The sequence below is a fragment of the Pantherophis guttatus genome, chromosome 2 (assembly GCF_059756535.1).
Source record: "Pantherophis guttatus breed Tessera chromosome 2, ASM5975653v1, whole genome shotgun sequence".
NCBI lineage: Eukaryota > Metazoa > Chordata > Lepidosauria > Squamata > Colubridae > Pantherophis > Pantherophis guttatus.
Window position 1 is genome coordinate 196,511,580 of NC_142064.1, and position 20,737 is coordinate 196,532,316.

At 38.6% G+C, this 20,737-nt stretch overlaps 1 protein-coding gene across 4 annotated transcripts in view; it reads left to right on the top strand.

Moving 5' to 3' along the window:
* CANX (calnexin) overlaps window positions 1-20,737 on the top strand; it is a 34,804-nt gene that overhangs the window by 10,087 nt on the left and 3,980 nt on the right. For 2 of the 4 annotated variants that reach the window (XM_034402835.3, XM_087883702.1), the window contains exons 2-15: window positions 2,680-2,735; window positions 3,563-3,757; window positions 4,394-4,467; window positions 5,577-5,635; window positions 6,352-6,493; window positions 7,868-7,949; window positions 8,390-8,582; window positions 9,623-9,812; window positions 13,594-13,707; window positions 14,669-14,825; window positions 16,328-16,543; window positions 17,429-17,548; window positions 17,658-17,802; window positions 19,323-19,441. In XM_034402835.3, coding sequence (XP_034258726.2) covers window positions 3,566-3,757; window positions 4,394-4,467; window positions 5,577-5,635; window positions 6,352-6,493; window positions 7,868-7,949; window positions 8,390-8,582; window positions 9,623-9,812; window positions 13,594-13,707; window positions 14,669-14,825; window positions 16,328-16,543; window positions 17,429-17,548; window positions 17,658-17,802; window positions 19,323-19,441 — 1,803 coding nt within the window. In that variant the 5' untranslated portion in view covers window positions 2,680-2,735; window positions 3,563-3,565. The remainder of the gene's footprint in view (window positions 1-2,679; window positions 2,736-3,562; window positions 3,758-4,393; window positions 4,468-5,576; window positions 5,636-6,351; window positions 6,494-7,867; window positions 7,950-8,389; window positions 8,583-9,622; window positions 9,813-13,593; window positions 13,708-14,668; window positions 14,826-16,327; window positions 16,544-17,428; window positions 17,549-17,657; window positions 17,803-19,322; window positions 19,442-20,737) is intronic. The other 2 variants (XM_087883703.1, XM_034402817.3) reach the window with 1 other exon arrangement.

Here is a 20,737-nt window from a genome sequence, read left to right on the forward strand (position 1 = left end):
GAAATGACAATTCAGTATATATGAAATATCTATGTGTTGTCTTAAATGTGATTGACAGTTTTTTAATTTGGCAAAAGATTTTGTAACTACTGTACTGGGTATTGTGTTCCAAAATTACAGAATAGCATACAGGCGTTCCTGTTCATGTTGAAATTTTTTTTGTTCATGTTTCATTGTGATTTAATGTAATTTTTAATTTTATTACATGAATAAATGATTTTAACAAAAAAGCAGGCTATCGTGATGCATATATATGTCAGTCAAATATTTAAAACACAAGTACTTGCCTTGTTCGACAAATATTTTGAATACAGACAAATGTGTGTTCTAGCAGGTGTTTGGCCCCTAGACTAGGTAAAAATGCCATACTTGTATACCGTATTTTTCAGACTATAAGACGCACTCTTCTCCCCCCCAAAAAAGTGGGCAAAAATGTCTGTGCAACTTATAGAGTGAATATTGTAAGGGGGGGGGAGAAGGGGGTTTGGTGTAGCGCTGATCAGCTGTTCTAGGCGGCTCTACAAAACATTTTTTTAAATGATTTCCACGGGCCCTATTAGGTGATATTTGGTAACTTGCTCATTTGTTTGAGTAGTAGTTTGAATGTACTGGTAGCTAAATAATAGGACTGTGCAACACTTCAAGTTGGAAGGCACAAAACTGCTTCTGAAGATATGGTCTACTTGAATGTATTTCTTTTTAGCTGCTTAAATTAAGACTTGGAGTAACAGGACAAAGATGGACTGTTATCAAAGAGTTTCACATAGGCATTATGTTCAAATCTCTGCACAAATTAAGGCATCATTTAGTTTTCTAGTCCAAAATGCAGCATAGCTGTGCTAAAGATAAATGCCAAGGGACCCTCATCAAACCTCATTTCACTTTAATTGTTTACCTTCTGGATTTCAATAACAAATGTGATCTTAAAAGTGGAAAATGTTTAATTATTTAAATATGCTGATACAACAATATAATCTTTTATTTTTTAAAAAAAAAATCCTCATTTTTACCCCTTAGTGTAAATTTCTAGTATTGCAATTTACAGTTAGTTCTCAGGTTACAAGAACAGCTGGAACAGCAATCTGTCGCTAAGTGATGCAGTTGTAAAACATAACATTACATGATTGCATTGTTTAGCGATAGCAGTCCCAGTTACCATTGTAACCATTGGACTGCGTGGATCATTAAGCGGAAAGAGGCTGGAGTCCCAGGCAAGGAGTCCAGGGTGTGTGTGGGTGCTGTAGTCTTTTACCATGAGTGAGTGCTGTAGAGTGCTGGTGGGTGCTATGGAACGCAGGAGGGCCATAGCAGAGCCCTCCTCAGGGCAGAGGTTGCTACAAATGGGTGCATGCTACCGACTGCGGGCAGTGTTTGCTATGGAATACAAGGTCTCTGGGATGTCTTACGTGGCTACTTCAGGAGTGATTTGTAACCTTCCCGTCTGATGTCTCCATTGAATTAGTTTGTGGTAAGTCAGGAGGGAAGGTCTCAAATGGCGATCATGGGACCAGGGGATGCGGCTACTGTTGTGTGATTTATTTGCTAAGTACCCCAATCACATGACTACAGGGCTCTGAGATGGCTGGAACTTTGAGGAGCGGTCATAAGCTACACTCATTCAGTGCCATCATCACTTGAACACTCATTGAACAAATGTTCATAACCTAAGGGACTACCTGTATGTGAAAGATAGTCATGAACTCAATTTCAACAAGAGTTCTTACTGTTCTTCAGTCATGCCAAAGTAATTTATACTCTCCTGTTTACTCACACTATCCATAACACAACATTACTCCAAACATTAAAAATGTGCATAATATTTCTGTAAGTATTCTCAAAATAGGCAGTTTTTGTGATCTTTTCAGTAGCTTTGATCTTTTAACATTTAACACGGATAATTAGGTGATAATTTGAAAAAAATACTTAGCTACTTGGTAAAATTCTATTTACTAGTTGCTAAAAGGAGCATTTATTACGTATTTTTTAAAAATGGTTTGTATAGTTGGATCGCTAAAGGAAGAAGATAGTTTAGAAGAGAAAAATGGCAATAACAATGTAAAACTAAGCACCTTTAAAATTTTTATTCATTAAAAAAATAGAATAAACATGAAAAAAATGAGTAAATAATCAAAGTTTTCAGTTACCATAAAATTTAAAATTTTGACAGAAAAGATGACATTGTTGGACATATTGCAGGAACTTCTATTTGTATGATATAATTGGTAACTTTCCTGAACCCAGTAATGTTTGTACATAAATTATATTATGATTTAAAGTATAGTAGGCAATTGAGTAATGTATAACATCTGTGGCTGTATATTTTCAATCCTTCATATCTAGTTGTTCCCCTAAATTATGTTACTTTCCTTAAACAAATTTAAGATAAGGTAGAATTTTCTGAAAAGATTGAATGCTATAAATATCTCTTTCCAATAATTGTTAACCTAGTGTCTTAGGAAAACATCCATGGAAGTATGAAAGCCATGTCCTCTCATGTGTGTTCCCAGTATTTGATATGTTTTATAAAACTGTAACTCATGTAAAAATCAGATCTCATTTACTCAAAGTCCAAAATTAAATATTACAGTAATGTAACCTCTTTTTAATAAATGTATTAACATTTATTTTAAAGTTTCCTATTTTTCTTATATTCAAATGTTATTATTAATCCTTGTCTAGAAAGAATGGATACCATGGACAATACAAGATGAAATATCTGCATCACACCTAATTTGGTGTGTAAATTCTTTGTTATAATAATCAACATTAAAGCAATTTATTGTACCCAGCCATGGTGCATGCCTTGTATTTGTAAAGGTTGGGTTTAGAATAGAATAGAATAGAATAGAATTCTTTATTGGCCAAGTGTGATTAGACACACAAGGAATTTGTCTTTGGTGCATATGCTCTCAGTGTACATAAAAAGACAAGATACACTCGTCAAGAATCACAAGGCACAACACCTAGTTATTGTACCATAACATCTAGTCTTACGGTACAATAAGCAATCAAATCATACTTGGAAACAATATCAATATAAATTGCAAGGATACAAGCAACAAGTTACAGTCATGCAGTCACAAGTGGGAGGAGAAGGGCAACAGGAACGATGATAAGACCAATAGCAATAGTAATGCAGCCTAATGTGAATAGTTTGACAGTGCTGAGGGAATTATTTGTTTAGCAGAGTGATGGCGTTCGGGAAAAAACTGTTCTTGTGTCTAATTGTTCTGGTGTGCAGTGCTTTATAGCATCATTTTGAGGGTACGAATTGAAACAGTTTATGTCCAGGATGTGAGGGGAGGGGTCTGTAAATATTTTCACAGCCCTCTTTTTGATTCGTGCAGTATACAGGTCCTCAATGGAAGGCAGGTTGGTAGTAATTGTTTTTTCTGCAGTTCTAATTATCCTCTGAAGTCTGTGTCTCTCTTGTTGGATTGCAGAACCAAACCAGACAGCTATAGAGATGCAGGATTAAATAAGACAAGCAAAAGGTCATAGTCTTGGCAGTTAAACTGCATTTTATTGATAAATTTAACACTCTCTTCTCTCTTTGCCATAGACCATGAAGCGAAAGTGCTTGCTATTTGCTTTATTGCTAATAGCTGGAACATCCAGTCTCCTGGCACATGATGGTGATGATCACGATCACGATCATGATGGTGAAGATGTAATAGATATAGAAGATGATTTGGATAATGATGCTGAAGAAGTAGAAGAATTAAAGCATGAAACCAGTGCTCCTCCATTACCTAAGGTTTGATTAAATATTTTTCCAGTTAAAAGAATCAGCAAAAGCTACAAAAAGAAAACCCAGCTTTTGTCTTGTAAAATTAGAATTAAGCTTGCATTTTTTAGTATTTTATATAAGATTTCATGAAGGATTAGGAAACAGCATGCATAATTTGAGGATTTCCCATGCAATCAAATCACACAACATTGGGTGCTCTCACAGGATGTTGTACAAATTCTTATGTGAGTTTGCATTATAGCATCTATTCTTAAAAAGATCTCTAATGCCTATTTTCAAACCAAAGGAATATCAGTGTTCCATTATCATTCAAAATTTAGGAGAAATCATCTTCTGAATCATACATTTAAAGACTGAAGTATGGTGCGTGTGTGTGTGTATATAATCCATCCATACTGTAGCTTGGTTTTTGCTTTTAATTTTTTAGAAAACCTCTCATCAAACATAACTTTACCTGATGTGTAAATCCCAAGACTATATTTTATTACACAGGTATTCTGGTAATTCTGATCTTAACTTGGAAGTTGAATGATTAGGAGTTTTAACATATAACTATAACTTTTTATATTGCACTTGATTATAAACACACGGTAGTAAAAAAATTATTCAGAATATCATCTAATATTGAATTTCTGTCTTCAGGTAACTTATACGGCCCCAGTACCAACAGGAGAAGTTTATTTTGCCGAAAACTTTGATAAAGGAACTTTAGAAGGGTAAGCATTCATCTAAACAAGTACTAGTAGATATACACGAGGAAAGCTTGAATTAAAATATGTTTTAAAAAAATTTTATGAATCAATTCATAAATCAAGGAAATGAAATCAGTGCAACTAAAATACCTAATACAGAGTACATCTGATAACAGTTGAAAAAAAATGGATCATATAGAACAGGGGTGACAAACACAAGGCTTGCGGGATCCGGCCCGCAGTGTGGTTGGATCTGGTCTGCAGGGCTGTCCTGGAAAATGTAAGGAGCCAGCCCACGTTGCTTCACCCCGGTTTACCCAATGCGAAGAGGAAACATTGGGCCAGTGTGGCTTCGGCCAGTCTACCCAGTGCAAAGAGGAAACATGCCAGCAGTTTGGGGAGTGGCATCAAGCTGGCGATGCCCACCCAGTTGGCCATGCCTAGTGTGTGGCGTCAAGCTGGCCATGCCCACCCAGTAAGCCACAGCCTCCCGAGGTCAACCACAGCCCTGATGCGACCCTCAATGAAATTGAGTTTGACATCCCTGATACAGAAAGAAGAAAAACACATTTAAACATTTATGAAGAAATGACTTGTTCACTAATGTCTTAGTTAAGAGTGACTTTCCAGAGATAACATTCCAGTCCAGATACTAAAATGAAAATGGCTGTTATGCATGCCTACCAAACTTTGACATATTATATGCATAAATAATCTGGTAAATTACTTTTTTTAATTATAGGAGATTATAGTCTCTTTTAAGTAATTTGAGTTGAAGTTTGGCAGTACACATTTACTATGTTTTGAAATGTATCAATTGCAATGGTGTGGGATCAGAGTGTAGCCTTTTCTGCCATAACGTCTGCCTTCTGGAAATCTCTCAAAACCTTTTTTTTTCTAGCAGGCTTGGAAAAGGTGCAAGGTGATTGTATTTTGTTTTAATACATTGATCCATTCTCCCACAGTCTTTCTTATTATTTAAGTTGATTTTAATTTTTTTAGATTTGTTCTTAATTGTTTTATTGTGTACCATCCAAAATCAAAATTGTGCAAATGGGTAGCTATATAAAATTGAAAAATAAATTCTCCTTGCTCTACAATACCTTCATGTAAACTTTTAAAAAACATTTCAGGTGGTTTCTGTCTAAAGCCAAGAAGGATGATACGGATGATGAGATTGCCAAATATGATGGTTTGTATGACATCTTATTCTTTATATAGGAAGTTTTATTGCAATATGTTGCAATACAGGTGCAATACAGAAAGAGTATTAGAGAGGATTATTCAGTTATATAAGGCTCAATTTGCAATCTGCAGCCAAGATACAAATTTATTTCCTTAATATAAGCTAAATCAGAGTTCCGTTAGAGCATATAAACTTAGTCTAGATGTTTATTAGAAAATTTGTTTGGCCAATTCCCAAAGTATTTGTTTATGTACTTTTTTTAAGGTAGGTTTTTTTCCCCTAGTAAGAGGAAAAATTCTTGTCCTACGCTTTATATAAAATTATACTAAAAGTGATGGTTATTGCAGTCTTAGAAAAAATGATTCCATGAAAGTAGAATACAAGCATAATTTTTCACAAGTATCCAGATTAATAATTCCAACAAAATCATAATGTTACTTTGCAAAAAGCAGTTATGAACAGATAATTATGCCTAGTTCTCACATAAATGTATCGATATTCAGTAGCTTCTAACAATATAAAAACCATAATTTTATCGAAGAAAAAACTACTGTCTGCAAAAGGTATTGCTGATAAGTTTCTGAAGGAAAAAAGAGGGAGGAGCATTTAGTGCAAGCACATGATAACTGAAGAGTTTGAAAAATGTTGTGTTTGACATATCCATCATATTTGTTACAGAAACAAAAGAGCAAAGTTGTGTTATTTCTGTCTTGTTTCTATAGGCAAATGGGAAGTACAGGAAATGAAGGATACTAAACTTCCTGGGGATAAAGGACTTGTGTTGATTTCACGGGCCAAACATCATGCAATTTCTGCCAAACTTAATAAGCCTTTTATCTTTGACACCAAGCCTCTCATTGTACAGTAAGTATGTTTTGCTGTCTTTTTCACTGAACCAGCAATACTGTACCAATGCATAAACAATAGATAAGGGCTCACAATGTAATTTAGAGCCACTTTGGTCTAGTGCAGGGGTCTGGAACAGTAAACACTCGGCCATTTGGACCCTTTCCCACAGAAAATAAAACATTGGGAGCCAATAATTTAACAACCAGTATGACTGGGTAGGCGTGGCCAACTCAACATCACTCACTCCCACCCAGTCACATCACACACACACACACACACACACACACACACACACACACACACACACACCATGCCTACCCAGCCAGTCATTAGGCGGAGAATAGTTGTTAAATTATTTGCCATGCCCGGCCCCGCCTGACCCTTCCCCAACCACTTCTTGCTACACCTGGTCTTGGGTGTGCGTGAGACACTGGCCTGACCTCTGTCAAACCTCACATAGCTTTGCCATACCTGGGGGGGAGGGAAGGAACCCCTGAACTGGTGCTGAGTGGTGGGAATTTGACATCTGCAGGCCGACCAGCCTATGAGCAGCATGCCGACGGATCACCTAGTCGGCGGAGAGGGGGCATCATAACACCGGCAGCCTGCCGGTCCTTCAGGAAAAGCAACTGACATCCTGGAGGCGAGAACAAGCTGTCGCCACTGGTGTTGCCAGGGGCAAGTGGGGCAGGGTCGCGTTGTGGCTCCACGTCGTAATGGACTCAGAAGGAGTGGACCCCGTCTCCCCCATTGTGAAGCGTTCTAAATTTCACTGTGCTATGCAAGGCACTGCAAGAGCAGCAGACAGGCCATGGAGGTGGCAACAGCAATGGTGTCGAGAGCCGCAGCAGTGGGCTGAAAGAGCCACATACTGCTCTGGAGCCGCAGGTTGCCGACACCCGGTCTAGTGGTTAAGGCACCAGGCTAGAAACCAGGAGACTTTGAGTTCCAGTCCCACCTTAGACATGAAAACCAAGAGGGTGACTTTGGGCCAGTCATTCTCAACCCAACTTGCCTCATAGAGCTATTGTGGGGAAAATAGGAGGAGGAATAGTGTTAGGTTTGTTCACCACCTTGAGTTATTTATAAAAATAATAAAGGCGGGATTTAAAAAATTTAAAAAATAAATAAGGAATAAATTTAGTATTTCATTGTTTGTATATGCATATTATACCATTATTTTATATGATAGAATTGGAAATTGGAGGGGTGTGTGTGTATGTGTAAGGAAGTAAGTAAATGTAATTCCCTAGGAAGGAATTGAGAGGAGGGAAGAAAGCAAACGAAAATGTAAGCTTTGCTAGTCAAATGTTAATGTAGTGGCGTGTGAAATCATTTCCAATAGGATTTTTTTTAAAATGACTGTAACCTCTTATATTGCAAACTTAGGTATGAAGTCAGCTTCCAAAATGGAATTGAATGTGGTGGTGCATATGTGAAACTGCTTACCAAATCTAATGATTTAAACTTGGTGAGTATTGTTAATCTTCTGATTTTGAGATCTTAATGTTTATTTGTTTGGTTTACACTCTTGCAAATCATCTTATTACTTTAAAATGATTGCATGTCAGTTTACTGAACACTAAGTACTGTTTATCATAAATCCTATTATTTCAATTACATTCAGGTTATATATGCAATTTTTATGAAAACTGCTAAGAAATGAAAACTATTGCTCATTAGTTGGAATAGCATTCTTTTTTGATTTGCGCACTTGTAGCTTATTTTGCATTAAAAAAGGGATCCTAACAAAGAGTTCTGCCCCCCCCCCAATTGATTTAAAACTGTTATCTTAGAGGTGGTTGGTAGGCTCAATTAAATATAATCTAGGTGTGCAGTAAAGTGTAAAATGAAAGCTTTGTTAAAAGTTAATTTATATTTTGAAGGTTTTCCTATCTATATCTTTCATAGGACCAATTCCATGATAAGACTCCATACACAATCATGTTTGGTCCAGACAAGTGTGGTGAAGATTACAAGTTACACTTCATTTTCCGCCACAAGAATCCAAAGACTGGCCAATATGAGGAAAAACATGCCAAACGTCCTGAAGCAGATTTAAAGAATTTTTTTACTGATAAGAAGACACATCTTTATACGCTGGGTAAAGCAGACACATATTTAGATACTTTTGTGGGTGAAATTATAACATACTAATTATTGAAGGCAAGAGAGGAGGAGCATTTTCAACTATGGTATAGTGAGTGAATAAGGAAGGTGACCTTGATGAAAATATGCAAAAATGTTGCCTATGAAAAAAGGAATGAAACAATTTTAATGACTGAGAAACTCAGTCAGAGACCTCTCCGATTCATGGGCGTATAAGAAGTATAGCACAGTCAGACTTAAACAATTCTGTTATGGCTCATCTCGATAAAGCTAGTTTTTGCCTTCATGGAGAGTTGATTTCCTGTTCTGGTTTATCAGTGGGCCTAACATATGGACTATATTGTAGAGAATAACTTCTTTACATTCTCATGATTCTTACAATGCACTCTATTTGGCAGAACTGGTTTTTGATAAGGATAACTGGGGATTCTAATAGATTATAGGTGGTTCTCGACTTACAATCACAGTTAAGCCCAATATTTCCATTGCTAAACAAGGCAGTTGTTAAGTGAGTTTTGCCAGAGTTGTTAAGCAAACCATTTTATGACCTTTTTGCCAGTTGTTAAGCAAACCACTGCAATTATTAAGTGAATCTTGTGGCTTCCCACATTGACTTTGCTTGTTGGAAACTGGCTGGGAAAGTTAAAATGGTGATTGCATGACCTGGGGACAGTGCAGCTGTCATAAATAAATGCCAGTTTCCAAGTGCCCAAACTTTGATCATGCCACCATGGGGATGTTGCAATGGTCATAAATGTGAAAACTGGTCACAACTCAATTTTAACTTCTAACAATCACTAAAAAAATGGTTGTAAGTCAAGGACTGACTATATATGATTTCCATGAAATTTTTGAGTAGTCTAGGAAACCAAAATATTATTTCTTGCTTGAATTTGGGTGAAGTATTTTTTAATGCTGCATTCCATTCACAAGATCCCTTCACAATGCTGTATAAATAGGAAGACAGTAGACCAAAAGATAATGACAGGTTTTTTTGAACTCATTTATCTTTATATTTCTGGATTTTTATCATAGTATTGAATCCAGACAACAGTTTTGAAGTTTTGATTGATCAAACTGTTGTAAACACTGGGAATCTACTATCTGATATGACCCCTCCTGTGAATCCTCCACGTGAGATAGAAGACCCAAATGATCAGAAGCCAGAAGATTGGGATGAGAGAGCTAAGATTCCAGATCCAGATGCTGTTAAACCAGATGATTGGTAAGTAGTTGTTGAAAACCCTTTGATTTTGATTATAAAAGGATGAAAGAAGGTGAGTCTGGAGTTCATTTTTTTGTAGCATAATCCCATCTCTTCTATAATAGCCTTCTTTGGTATAAATTATATTATGGAATTGGAGGCAATCCCACTGTGTACTAATTGATAGACTTGCTTAATAGCTTCATTAGTGACATGCACTGAGCCCAGCTTTATCCTGCAATCTGGGAAAGGCTTTTGTAGGATGAGAATATTACGGTTGTGATTTTACATTTTTTCATGAATTTTGTAAATCAGCACTGTTGTGTTTCCCTTTGTTAAGGGCATTAGCAAACAAGCAAGCTGAGAATTTTTCAGAAATGTTCTTATATATATTGCCTTGCAGTCCTTGCTGTAGTGAAGGTAAAGGGAGTAAAAATACTGAGTGTTGAAGCTAGGGAGTTTCATCTATCAATTAAGTAACTCTTTGCATTTTTTTATTTAACTTTATATGGCTACTAATTGGAAGCAACTGTGGACAGGTTATAAGACAGTGATAAAAACAAATACAAATTTAAACAAACATTGTACAAATGGAATACAAAAACTAAGGTACCTGAGACCTAGTTATTTTCAATCATAGACTTATATGAGGCTCTAGGCTTTTACAGCTTTCAAGAAGGTCAACAATGTCAGGGCCATCCAATCTCCAGGAAGAGCCTGTTCCACAGAGGAGCTGCAACAAAGAAGGCATGTTGTCGTTTGTTGCTGCAAGATGATAGTGTTTCACTGAGGGAATCTGGAACATAACCACTTTTCCTCGTATGGTGGGATCACAGAAATAATTGGAAATAAGGTCCCATGTCATGTAGGGACTTAGAAGTGATAACCAGCCCTTTGAAGTTTACCTGGAAATCTATTGGAAGCTAATGCGGCTTGCACAGTAGAGATACTACTTTGCCAAACCTCAGTGCATCCTGAACTGTCTGTGCTGCTGCATTTTGAACCAGTTGAAGCTTCTGAGTCTTCTAAAGGACAGTCCTATATAAATATTGCAATAATCCAGACAGGAAGTGTCTAAGGCATGAATGACTATAAGCAGAGCCTGCTGATTCTGAGCACAAATGAGATGGATCAGTGCAAAGGCTGTCCTAGCCATTGCTCTAATGTACTCCTTGAACAGTAGTTATCGGTTCAGGAAGACCCCCAGATTGCATACCAGCTCTATTTTGAGGGAGCGCTATCACTGAAATGGCTCCAGAAACAGCCCCAAAACACAGTGACATCCAGTCTTGCTAGAGTTGAGACACATCTATTCACGTACATCCAGTCCGCAAGCACCTTTAAGTCCTTGTACATCATCACTTGTACAGGTACCCATTGAAACCACAAATAGAACTAGCAATTCAGTAAATAAAGCAGTTGCTAGGTGAAACTGCAATTGTTCTTATGATCATACTTCAGCTTTCCTTTGATTTACAGTCCTGTGAAGGTTTGTACATGTGAGGATTGGTTGCAGTTATTTTTTATCACTGTTGAATTGCAAACACTCGCTAAAGTAACTGTACAGCTCTTGGCAGAGTTAGGGTGTACAACTGGGATATCGTCAGCACACTATTCTGGCTTTTCTCTTTAGCAAACATAGTTGACATTTGAAAGGTACACTAAGGACATGCACATAGAATTCTAGCTGCTCCTCAGTTAACCATTCAAAGTTATGATACTTAACATCAGTTCTCAAACTTCTGGTTGTCCCAGCAGCCCTGCAGTTGTATGATCATGATTCAGGCATTTGGCAACCAGCTTGCACTTAATAACAATTGCAACATCCTACATCATGCAACCTTCCCTACTGGCTTGCCAGAAGCAAACTCAATAGGAAGCTGGCAAGTCATTCCTGTAAATTGCTTGTATTCTGATAGCTTTTTCCCTCCAAGAAGCCTGGCTATGGCACCCACAATACCCATCAATTTGAGGTGGTCACTTGCACACACACTCTCCCATGAACATGCTCCATCCATGTCTCCGCAGCCACTTGCACACGTTCTCCCACCATTCAGCAGCCACCTCCAATCTTTTTGCATCACTCACTCGCACACTCTTCCCCATCTGGTAACAGTCAACCCCACTACACTCTTCTGTTCCTCAACAGCCAGTCCTATACCTGGAAAAACCCACTCCAGTTCTTGTGCAAGGAGATGTATCAGTCACTCAGTCACCTTTCCCACCTAACAGCATCCACCCCTGCTGTGCTCTCATTGGACCTTGAGAATCATCTGCGCGTTTGGCAGCAGCCATTCCACTTTACCACACCTTCATAATCACATGTTCATACTCCCCCGGCTAGCTGTGCCATGTCATGCCATACTTTGACACCCACCTGCACATTCTCATGCATACTCCCCCACCTAACAGCAGTCACTTACTGTCTGACTTGTAAGCAATTTGTAAGGGGCTTGCAAGTTCCTGCTGGCTTCCGCCTTGGCTTGGCCTGTTGGAACCTGGCTTGCTGGAAATTAGAAGGTCCTTGCTTAACAATGGCAACAGGGAGTGCCAGGATTGCTGTCACTAAATAATGTAGTCATAATATGACATTGTGGTTTACCACTACATCATTTAGCCACAGAGGTTAAAGTTAACAATTCCAATTGCTATTGCTAATACCCTAAGAGGAAGGTTAGCCATCACTGCACTGGCTGTTTGCCTAATGCAGTGATGGCTAACCTTGTTGTCGTCGCGTGCCAAAAGCGGGGGCAGCACGGGGGGTTTGCATGTGTCTGTGCCCACACCCATAATTCAATGCAGCCCGCACATGTGCGTGTGACCCCCCGGCGCTCCCCCCGCTTTTGGCACATGATGGTACGGTGGGCCCGGTAGGCCTGTTTTTCACCCTCCCCAAGCTCCAGAGGCTTTCTTGGAGCCTGGGGAGGGTGAAAACGGCTTCCCCCCCAGAGGCTGGAAATGACCCGTTTCCTGACTTCCAGTGGCCCAGAAGGCCCATTTTTCACCCTCTCCAGGCTCCAGAGGCTTTCTAGGAGCCTGGGGAGGGCGAAAACTGTCTTCCCCACCTCCCTGGAGGCCCTCCGGAGGCTGGGGACAGCCCGATTCCTGACTTCCGGAGGGCCCAGAAGGCAGAAAATCATGTTTGCTGGAGCTGAACTAGGGCAATGCTCGCGTGCCCACAGATACGGCTCTGTGTGCCACCTGTGGCATGCGTGCCATAGGTTCGCCATCACGGGCCTAGTGTGTTCTCTGCTGCCTCTTATGTGCCTCCTAATCATTTTCCCACTCTTTGGAATGCAGGAGTGCTTGCTTACCAACATCAAAAGCAATGCAGCAAACATGCTATGCAAACAGCTTAAAATACATTCATGATCCCTCTCCAATCATTGCTCTGCAAGGTTCATGGTTGAAGCAAGTGATTTCTCTAATCGGTCTTTTCATGCTGGTGGTGCATTTGCATTGCTTTCAGTGTGTGGAAAAGCAAATAGCTTACTCTTCCAATTCGTTCCTCCAATCTCTTCTCTGCAAGGGCTAAAAAAAACCAGGCAGATATAGGACAGCATGTACTGACTAATAATCACATGACTAAGGGACACTTGGAAGATTGTACATGATTGTAAATGGCCGTCAGATTAATTTTCAGCATATTATAACTTCAAACTGTTACTGAACAAATGGTCAGTAAATGAGGACTAATTTAGTTAGAACAACTAATATTTGAAAAAGCTAGCATTTTGGTTTTAAACCATGTTATATTGTAAATAAAATAATATAATTTTGATTGTTATTTAATTTTTTATAGGGATGAGGATGCTCCTGCTAAAATTCCAGATGAAGATGCTGTGAAGCCAGAAGGTTGGTTGGATGATGAGCCAGAATATGTAGCTGATCCTGATGCAGAAAAACCAGAGGATTGGTAAGTTAATATTGGTCTCACAATATATTTAGCTTTAGGCCATGGTCCTAACTATACACGTGCAGTGATCATAATTGTGAGGACCAGTCAGAAGTCTTTTTTTTTAGTGCTGTTGTAACTTTGAACAGTCACTAAACAAATGGCGACTACATGTCCACACAAGTTTATAAGAAAATTGAAGAGTAACAGATACAACGTTTTGAAATGGCCAAATCAAAGTCCACAAATGCCAGAAATTTTGTAGCATAACTTGAAATGAATAGTTTGTGCTCTCAAATGCTTCCATGTTGGAGCAATTTACCAGGACAAATGATCAAAACTAATACATAGCAAAGTTGAGTGACTGATCACCAATTACTGGAAGAGTTCTGTTGCAGTTAAAGCTGATTGCAAACAGTTACTAGATACAGAGTAACAGAGTTGGAAGGGACCTTGGAGGCTTTTTAGTCCAACCCCCTGCTCAAGCAGGAGACAACTATTTTTTCATACTCAAATATCATATGATGGATGATTTAGTTTGTGAAATAAATCAAGCAAGCATCTAAGTTTAGTGTTACTTGTTAACACAAATTTTCTCTATTTCAATAGGACCCGTGAGATTCTGGTAATAGTAGCAAAGATACAGAAGACTGAAAAGGGCAAATACTTTCTCATAGCATAGGCCAATATAAATTGAATTTCAACTGTATATTATAGCACAAAGTTTCTCTCTGATTATGTGTCAATAAATGGAAGCAATCCGTATAATACTAGTAAATTATTTTACATGATAATTTTTCAGTGATGATGTATTTTATGCTAACCTAAATAAAATTATAACATTTCAACACAGTAATTTATACTGTATTTTTATGTTGGATTAATCACTATAACTTTAATTGCTATTGATAGTGTCTCTCCCATGCACATACTCTGCATTTATGAAAAAGAGAAAATCCTAAAGCAGAGATTCATGTTTTAGGGATGAAGATATGGATGGAGAGTGGGAGGCACCCCAGATTGCAAATCCCAAATGTGAATCTGCTCCTGGCTGTGGTACCTGGCAACGACCCACAATTGACAATCCAAACTATAAAGGCAAATGGAAGCCTACTATGATTGACAACCCCAACTATCAGGTATATTATTTTAAAAATCTCTGTCAAGGAATGTTTCTTTAGGTATTATTTCAATGTTAAACTAGGTATATTGTCAGGTCATTATGCAGAACTAAATTATAACACTTTTATACAGGTGGATGATTATTTATAGAGAGTAAGCTTGTGAATTTACCTCTACATCAGCCCTGGGCACAGGCTGTATAGTCCACAGGCCACATCCAGCCCTTTGGCTATCGGTATCTGGCCTGCAGTGGTGCCACGGGCTGCAATTGCAGCCCTCTTGATTCAGCCCTCCGTAACAGTTCCAGTTCGTCCCTTCAGAAAATTTTACATGAAAAAGCAGAAATAGTCTTGTGGCACCTTAAAAGTTGCTACAGCATAAATTTACAAGACTACTTCATCCAGTGTGTGAAATTCTGCTCTCAGATGTTAGTATGTTTATTCATGTGGTTTGGAAGGTGCGAGGCCATAGGGAAGTGAATGGAACAAATATAATCAGGGACCATTCTGTTGTTGAATGTACGCATAAAAATTAACATTTGTTTACAAGCAACTAGGTGACAACACAATCAGTGTACCAATGGTGAGATTATTCACTAGGCTAGAAACCAGGAGACTGAGTTCTAGTCCACCCTTAGGCATGAAAGCTCTCTCAGCCCAACTAACTTCACAGGTTTGTTGTTGTAAGGAAAGTAGCAGAAAAATGTATTGGGTATGTTCACTGCAGTGACTTAAAAAATAATAAAGGTGGAATAAAACAAAAATATAAACTAAAATGAAGCCATTGTCTCCTAAGGGAAGAATGGGTGAAAAAAGCGATGGGAGATGGCAAAACAAACTACTTAAATAATTAAAGAAAGGAATCTATCCAGTTTTCTTTCTACTTGAAAACTGCTTCTGGACTTTATATCCAAAAGAGAAAAAAAATAAAACTTTGTTTCTGAGTTTTGTTGATTAGATTAATTTGTTATGGTAGAAATTCCTAGTACTTACTAAATATGCAAGGGAAAATTTTCAGACTATTTAAAATTTTACTGCATTGAAAAAAGTTAGAAGTCACTGCTTCCCCTCCCCTTTTACCTTGCATTCTTTTCCCTTTCTTTCCCTTCCCCTGTTCTCTTACTATCTTAGTTTCTGTTTGTGTTTGTATAATACATTCCCATACAAAATATAAAATAAAGCTGTTGTCTCCATTAAAATCCAGGTAACTTCTCAATGAATTGTAATTAATAGTCTATAAAGTGCCACAAGATTGTGATGCTACAGAGAATAATTTAAGTACCTCTATAGAAGCTGCCTTATATGGCAGTAGACTATGATTTATATTTTGTCAATGTCTGCTCAGGCAATGTCTCCCCAAATATCACCACAGTGTTTTTACAGCTTTCTTCATAACATTTTAATTGGATATTAAGATTTCTATTAATCTATTCAGTTTAGGAATTTTTGAAGTATTAATTAAAATGTCTGAGTAATTAAAACTTACAGAATTGATTCAGTGATGTCTGTGCATTATTTAGGGCATCTGGAAGCCAAGGAAGATTCCAAACCCTGACTTCTTTGAAGACTTACAGCCATTCAAAATGACCCCCTTTAATGCTGTGGGACTTGAATTGTGGTCTATGACTTCAGATATATTCTTTGATAATTTCATTATCTGTACTGAGCGAGCAGTAGCAGATGATTGGGGTAATGATGGATGGGGCCTGAAGAAAGCAGCTGATGGTGCTGCTGAGGTGAGAAAGAAAAGTTTAATTTTTTTCTAATAGTGCAGCATAAAACGGAATTTAGAAATTCTTATTTTTTCTTTTCTATTAAACAGATTGATTTGTATTTTTCTCTTTGAGAAAAGAGAAACAAAACTTCTCTTTGTGGCCAATAGAAGCACAGCTTTATTCAGTTTTTTCATAATGTTCGAGTGTTGTTAGTTGGAGTGTGCTAACTCATTTTCATTTTTCATTATTTTTTAATGGCTAGGTTAAGTAACTTTGGCATTTTTTAAAGATTTGTAGCCTTAGATAAAGTACTAGTTTAATACCGGATCTTAGGATCAAAAGTATTTTCTTTAAACTTAAGGCAGAAGAAAGCTGAATCCTATCAGGTGAAAGCTGCTAGACTATTGGCCAATTGATTCAACTGGCTGTGAAAAACCATTGCTAGCAATAGCTTTACAGATCTTCAGACCTGAGTTTTTCAGTCAGCATGCTCTAGCATTCTTTCCATTAGGTATTTTCAAGAAACACTAAATGGTGAGATAACTCTCAAATATGCATGCTTAATCTTCTTGAAAAACCCTTAAGATTGCTCTCATAGAATATATTAGTTACAACAGTGCGGAAACTGTTGCAGTAATTAATATTTGGAAATGTTAGTTGTTAGATTTAGAAATTACCAATCATCTTAAATATTTAATACACTTTAAAGCTGCATAAATAGGGTGAGGGTTCTATAAATATATTAATTTATATGACTTAAAGTAACTATGTAACTTTGAGTACCATGCTATAAAAGTTGTAGTAGGTATGTGTTAATAATTCAGTGGACTTATATCTCTCTGGCAACTATATTGTTTACTATACCAAATGGATATGCATATATTTAGATTTAAATTTATCTTCTAGCCTGGTGTTGTGACCCAAATGATGGCTGCTGCTGAAGAACGTCCCTGGCTTTGGATAGTATATATCTTGACAGTGGCTCTGCCGGTTTTTCTTGTTGTTCTTTTCTGTTGCTCTGGAAAGGTGTGTATGGATGTAGTTGATTTTAAACATTTTGTTTGATAAACTGAGAAAGAAAACAGACCATTTTAGAAGAACTGAACTTGAAAACCCTTTCAACATCTTATTTCAGACAAAACAACCTAGTGCTGCAGAGTACAAAAAGACAGATGCTCCTCAACCAGATGTAAATGAAGAAGAGAAGGTGGAGGAGAAAGAAAAAGAAGAAGAGGAGGAGGAGGAGGAGGAAGAGGAAGAATCAAATGAAAAAAAGCCTGGTAAATAAAAGTGTCCCAAGCTTGGAAATGACTAAAAGCGTTCTGGAAAATTCCCCATCTTCAAAAAACCTCTCGATTTCTGAGAAAGGGAAGATGAATATTGCAGTACAGCAAAAGCTCAAAGGTGTTGATTATTCCCAGTTATCTGTTATATCATCCATGGTATAGTTACTACCCAAATTCACATAAATGACATAAAATTATATTTATTTATTTATTTATTTGTTTAAATTTCTATACCGCCCTTCTCCAATGTAGGACTCAGGGCGGTGAACAGCCAAAGTAAAAACAAGACATACATACAAAACATACAAAATCTAAAAACTGTTTAAAATAATTAAATAATTTTGGCCGTAATTAAAACATTCCAATTTAAAATCCGTTTAAAATTTGACTCAAGCCAGCCCAGCTAGTTGAAATAAATTTAGGGCCCGACGAAAAATCCGGAGGTCTGTTATTGTACGTAGCTCTGGGGGGAGGTTGTTCCAGAGGGCGGGCGCCGCCACAGAGAAGGCTCTCCCCCTGGGGGTCGCCAGCCGACATTGTCTGGCGGACGGCACCCTGAGGAGGCCCACTCTGTGGGAGCGTACTGGCCGGTGGGAGGCTATTGGTGGCAGAAGGCGGTCTCGTAAGTACCCCGGCCCTAAGCCATGGAGCGCTTTAAAGACGGTCACCAACACCTTGAAGCGCACCCAGAAGACCACCGGGAGCCAGTGCAGCTCGCGCAGGAGAGGTGTCACGTGGGAGCGCCTCGTCGCCCCCAAAATCCCCCGCGCGGCCGCGTTCTGGACCAGCTGGAGCCTCCGGGTGCACCCCAGGGGGAGCCCCATGTAGAGAGCGTTGCAGTAGTCCAGGCGGGAAGTGACGAGTGCCTGAGTGACTGTGCGTAGGGAGTCCCGATCTAGAAAGGGGCGCAACTGGCGTATCAGGCGGACCTGATAAAAAGCCCCTGGCCACGGCCGCCAAATGATCTTCTAACGACAGCCGTGCGTCCAGGAGGACGCCCAAGTCACGAGCCCTCTCCGTGGGGGCGAGTGATTCGCCCCCAATAGCCAGCGATGGCGTCAGCTGGCTATATCGGGACGCCGGAAGCCACAGCCACTCAGTCTTGGAGGGGTTGAGTTGGAGCCTGTTTCTCCCCATCCAGGCCCGCACGGCCTCCAGGCACTGGGACATCACTTTAAGGGCATCATTGGGGTGGCCTGGGGTGGAGATGTACAGCTGGGTGTCATCAGCGTACTGATGGAACTCCACCCCGAAGCCACGGATGATCTCACCCAGCGGCTTTACATAAATGTTGAACAGAAGGGGCGAGAGGACCGACCCTTGTGGCACCCCACAAGCAAGGTGCCTCGGGGTCGACCGCTGCCCCCCTGTCAACACAGATTGCGACCGGTCAGAGAGGTAGGAGGAGAACCACCGCAAAACGGTGGTCAGGAATTTTGTCTGTTGCATTGAGGTCTGCAAAACTGACACTTTTGTTGTAAAAAATATTAATACCCTTGTGATACTTTCTTTAGAAGAGAAGGAGAGGAATGATGGAAATACAGAAAATGTGAGCCAAGAGGAGGAAGCAGAAGAGGAAGAAGAAGAAGAGGTAGAGATGGAAGAGGAAGAAGAAAGCAGGGACATTACAGAGGCAAGTATTTAATTACATAAACTTTGAGACAAATATTAATACAAGCTATTAGGCCGTTAGTATATTTAATAAGCCTAGTTTACAGTACATTGCCTCCTAAATCTATAACCACAACTTTTCCATGGGAATCAAGAGAGACAACAAAAAGTATGCTATAATGAAACAGTAAATATTTATGTACTAACATCACATGTTGGGATACAAATTTGTTAAGGCAGATTAGCATTTCTTATTTTTTTTTCCAATACTGTGTGCAGCTGCAGGGTTTGAGTCCATATATGCATTATCCATATACTCAACGGACAGGTGTCCAATTTTACAAAATTCTGAAAGCCAATGAAGCCATTATTTTTTCAAAAAATATTTGAGTTTAGGCTGCTTGTTTGTCAAATGATTCTGAGTGGCTTATAAAGAATTAAAAACAAACCATTGCAAAGAGAAAAATATGAAAGAATGCAGCACATACACCAACCTTCCCCACATGCACCCCCCCACCCACCCATGCTGTGTGTAAAATGCAAATTCATATTATTGGATGGTTTTATCCAATAAAACCTTTGCCAATGCCTGCAGGAAGACCCAAATTGGGAACTCAGGTGGTGAGAGGATATTCTTCAAAGAGCAAGTGCAGCAGAGAAGGCAGGTCTCCTTGGGTCTTACAAGATGACATTGACCGGCTGGCTGGCTGGCTTGCTTACTTACTTATTTACTTACTTTACTAGTTTCTGTAATTTGCAGATAATCAAGGATTGAATGTTTTCTCTGTTCTAAAGTTGATAATTCTAAAAGAAAATATAGAAACATAGAAAACAGACAGCAGAAAAAGACCCAGTGGTGCATTGAGTCTGCCCTTTGATTTTTGGATTGTTCGTTTGTTTTTCTTTTTAATTTATTATTTATTGTTTTTTATTATTTTTATTTTTGTTGAATGATAGACCTATGTTTATCTCAGACATGTTTAAAATCAGTTATTAAAGATTGACCCACTACCTCCTCTGGAAGTTAGTTACAAGTTTCCACTACACTTTCTGTGTAGTAATATTTTCTAACATTTTTGAACTTCCCTCCTGTCAGTTTGAGATTATGCCTCCATGTTCTTGATTTTTGCTTAATATTGAAAATCCTAAATCTTATTCATTCCCTTAATATATTTAAATGTTTCAATCATTTCCCCTTTCCTTTCTGTCCTTCAAGCTGTACATATTAAGTTCCTGCAATCTGTCTTGATAATGTTTTGTCCCTCAGACTTTGCACCATTTTTGTTGTCCATCTCTGGACTTGTTCAATCTTCTACTT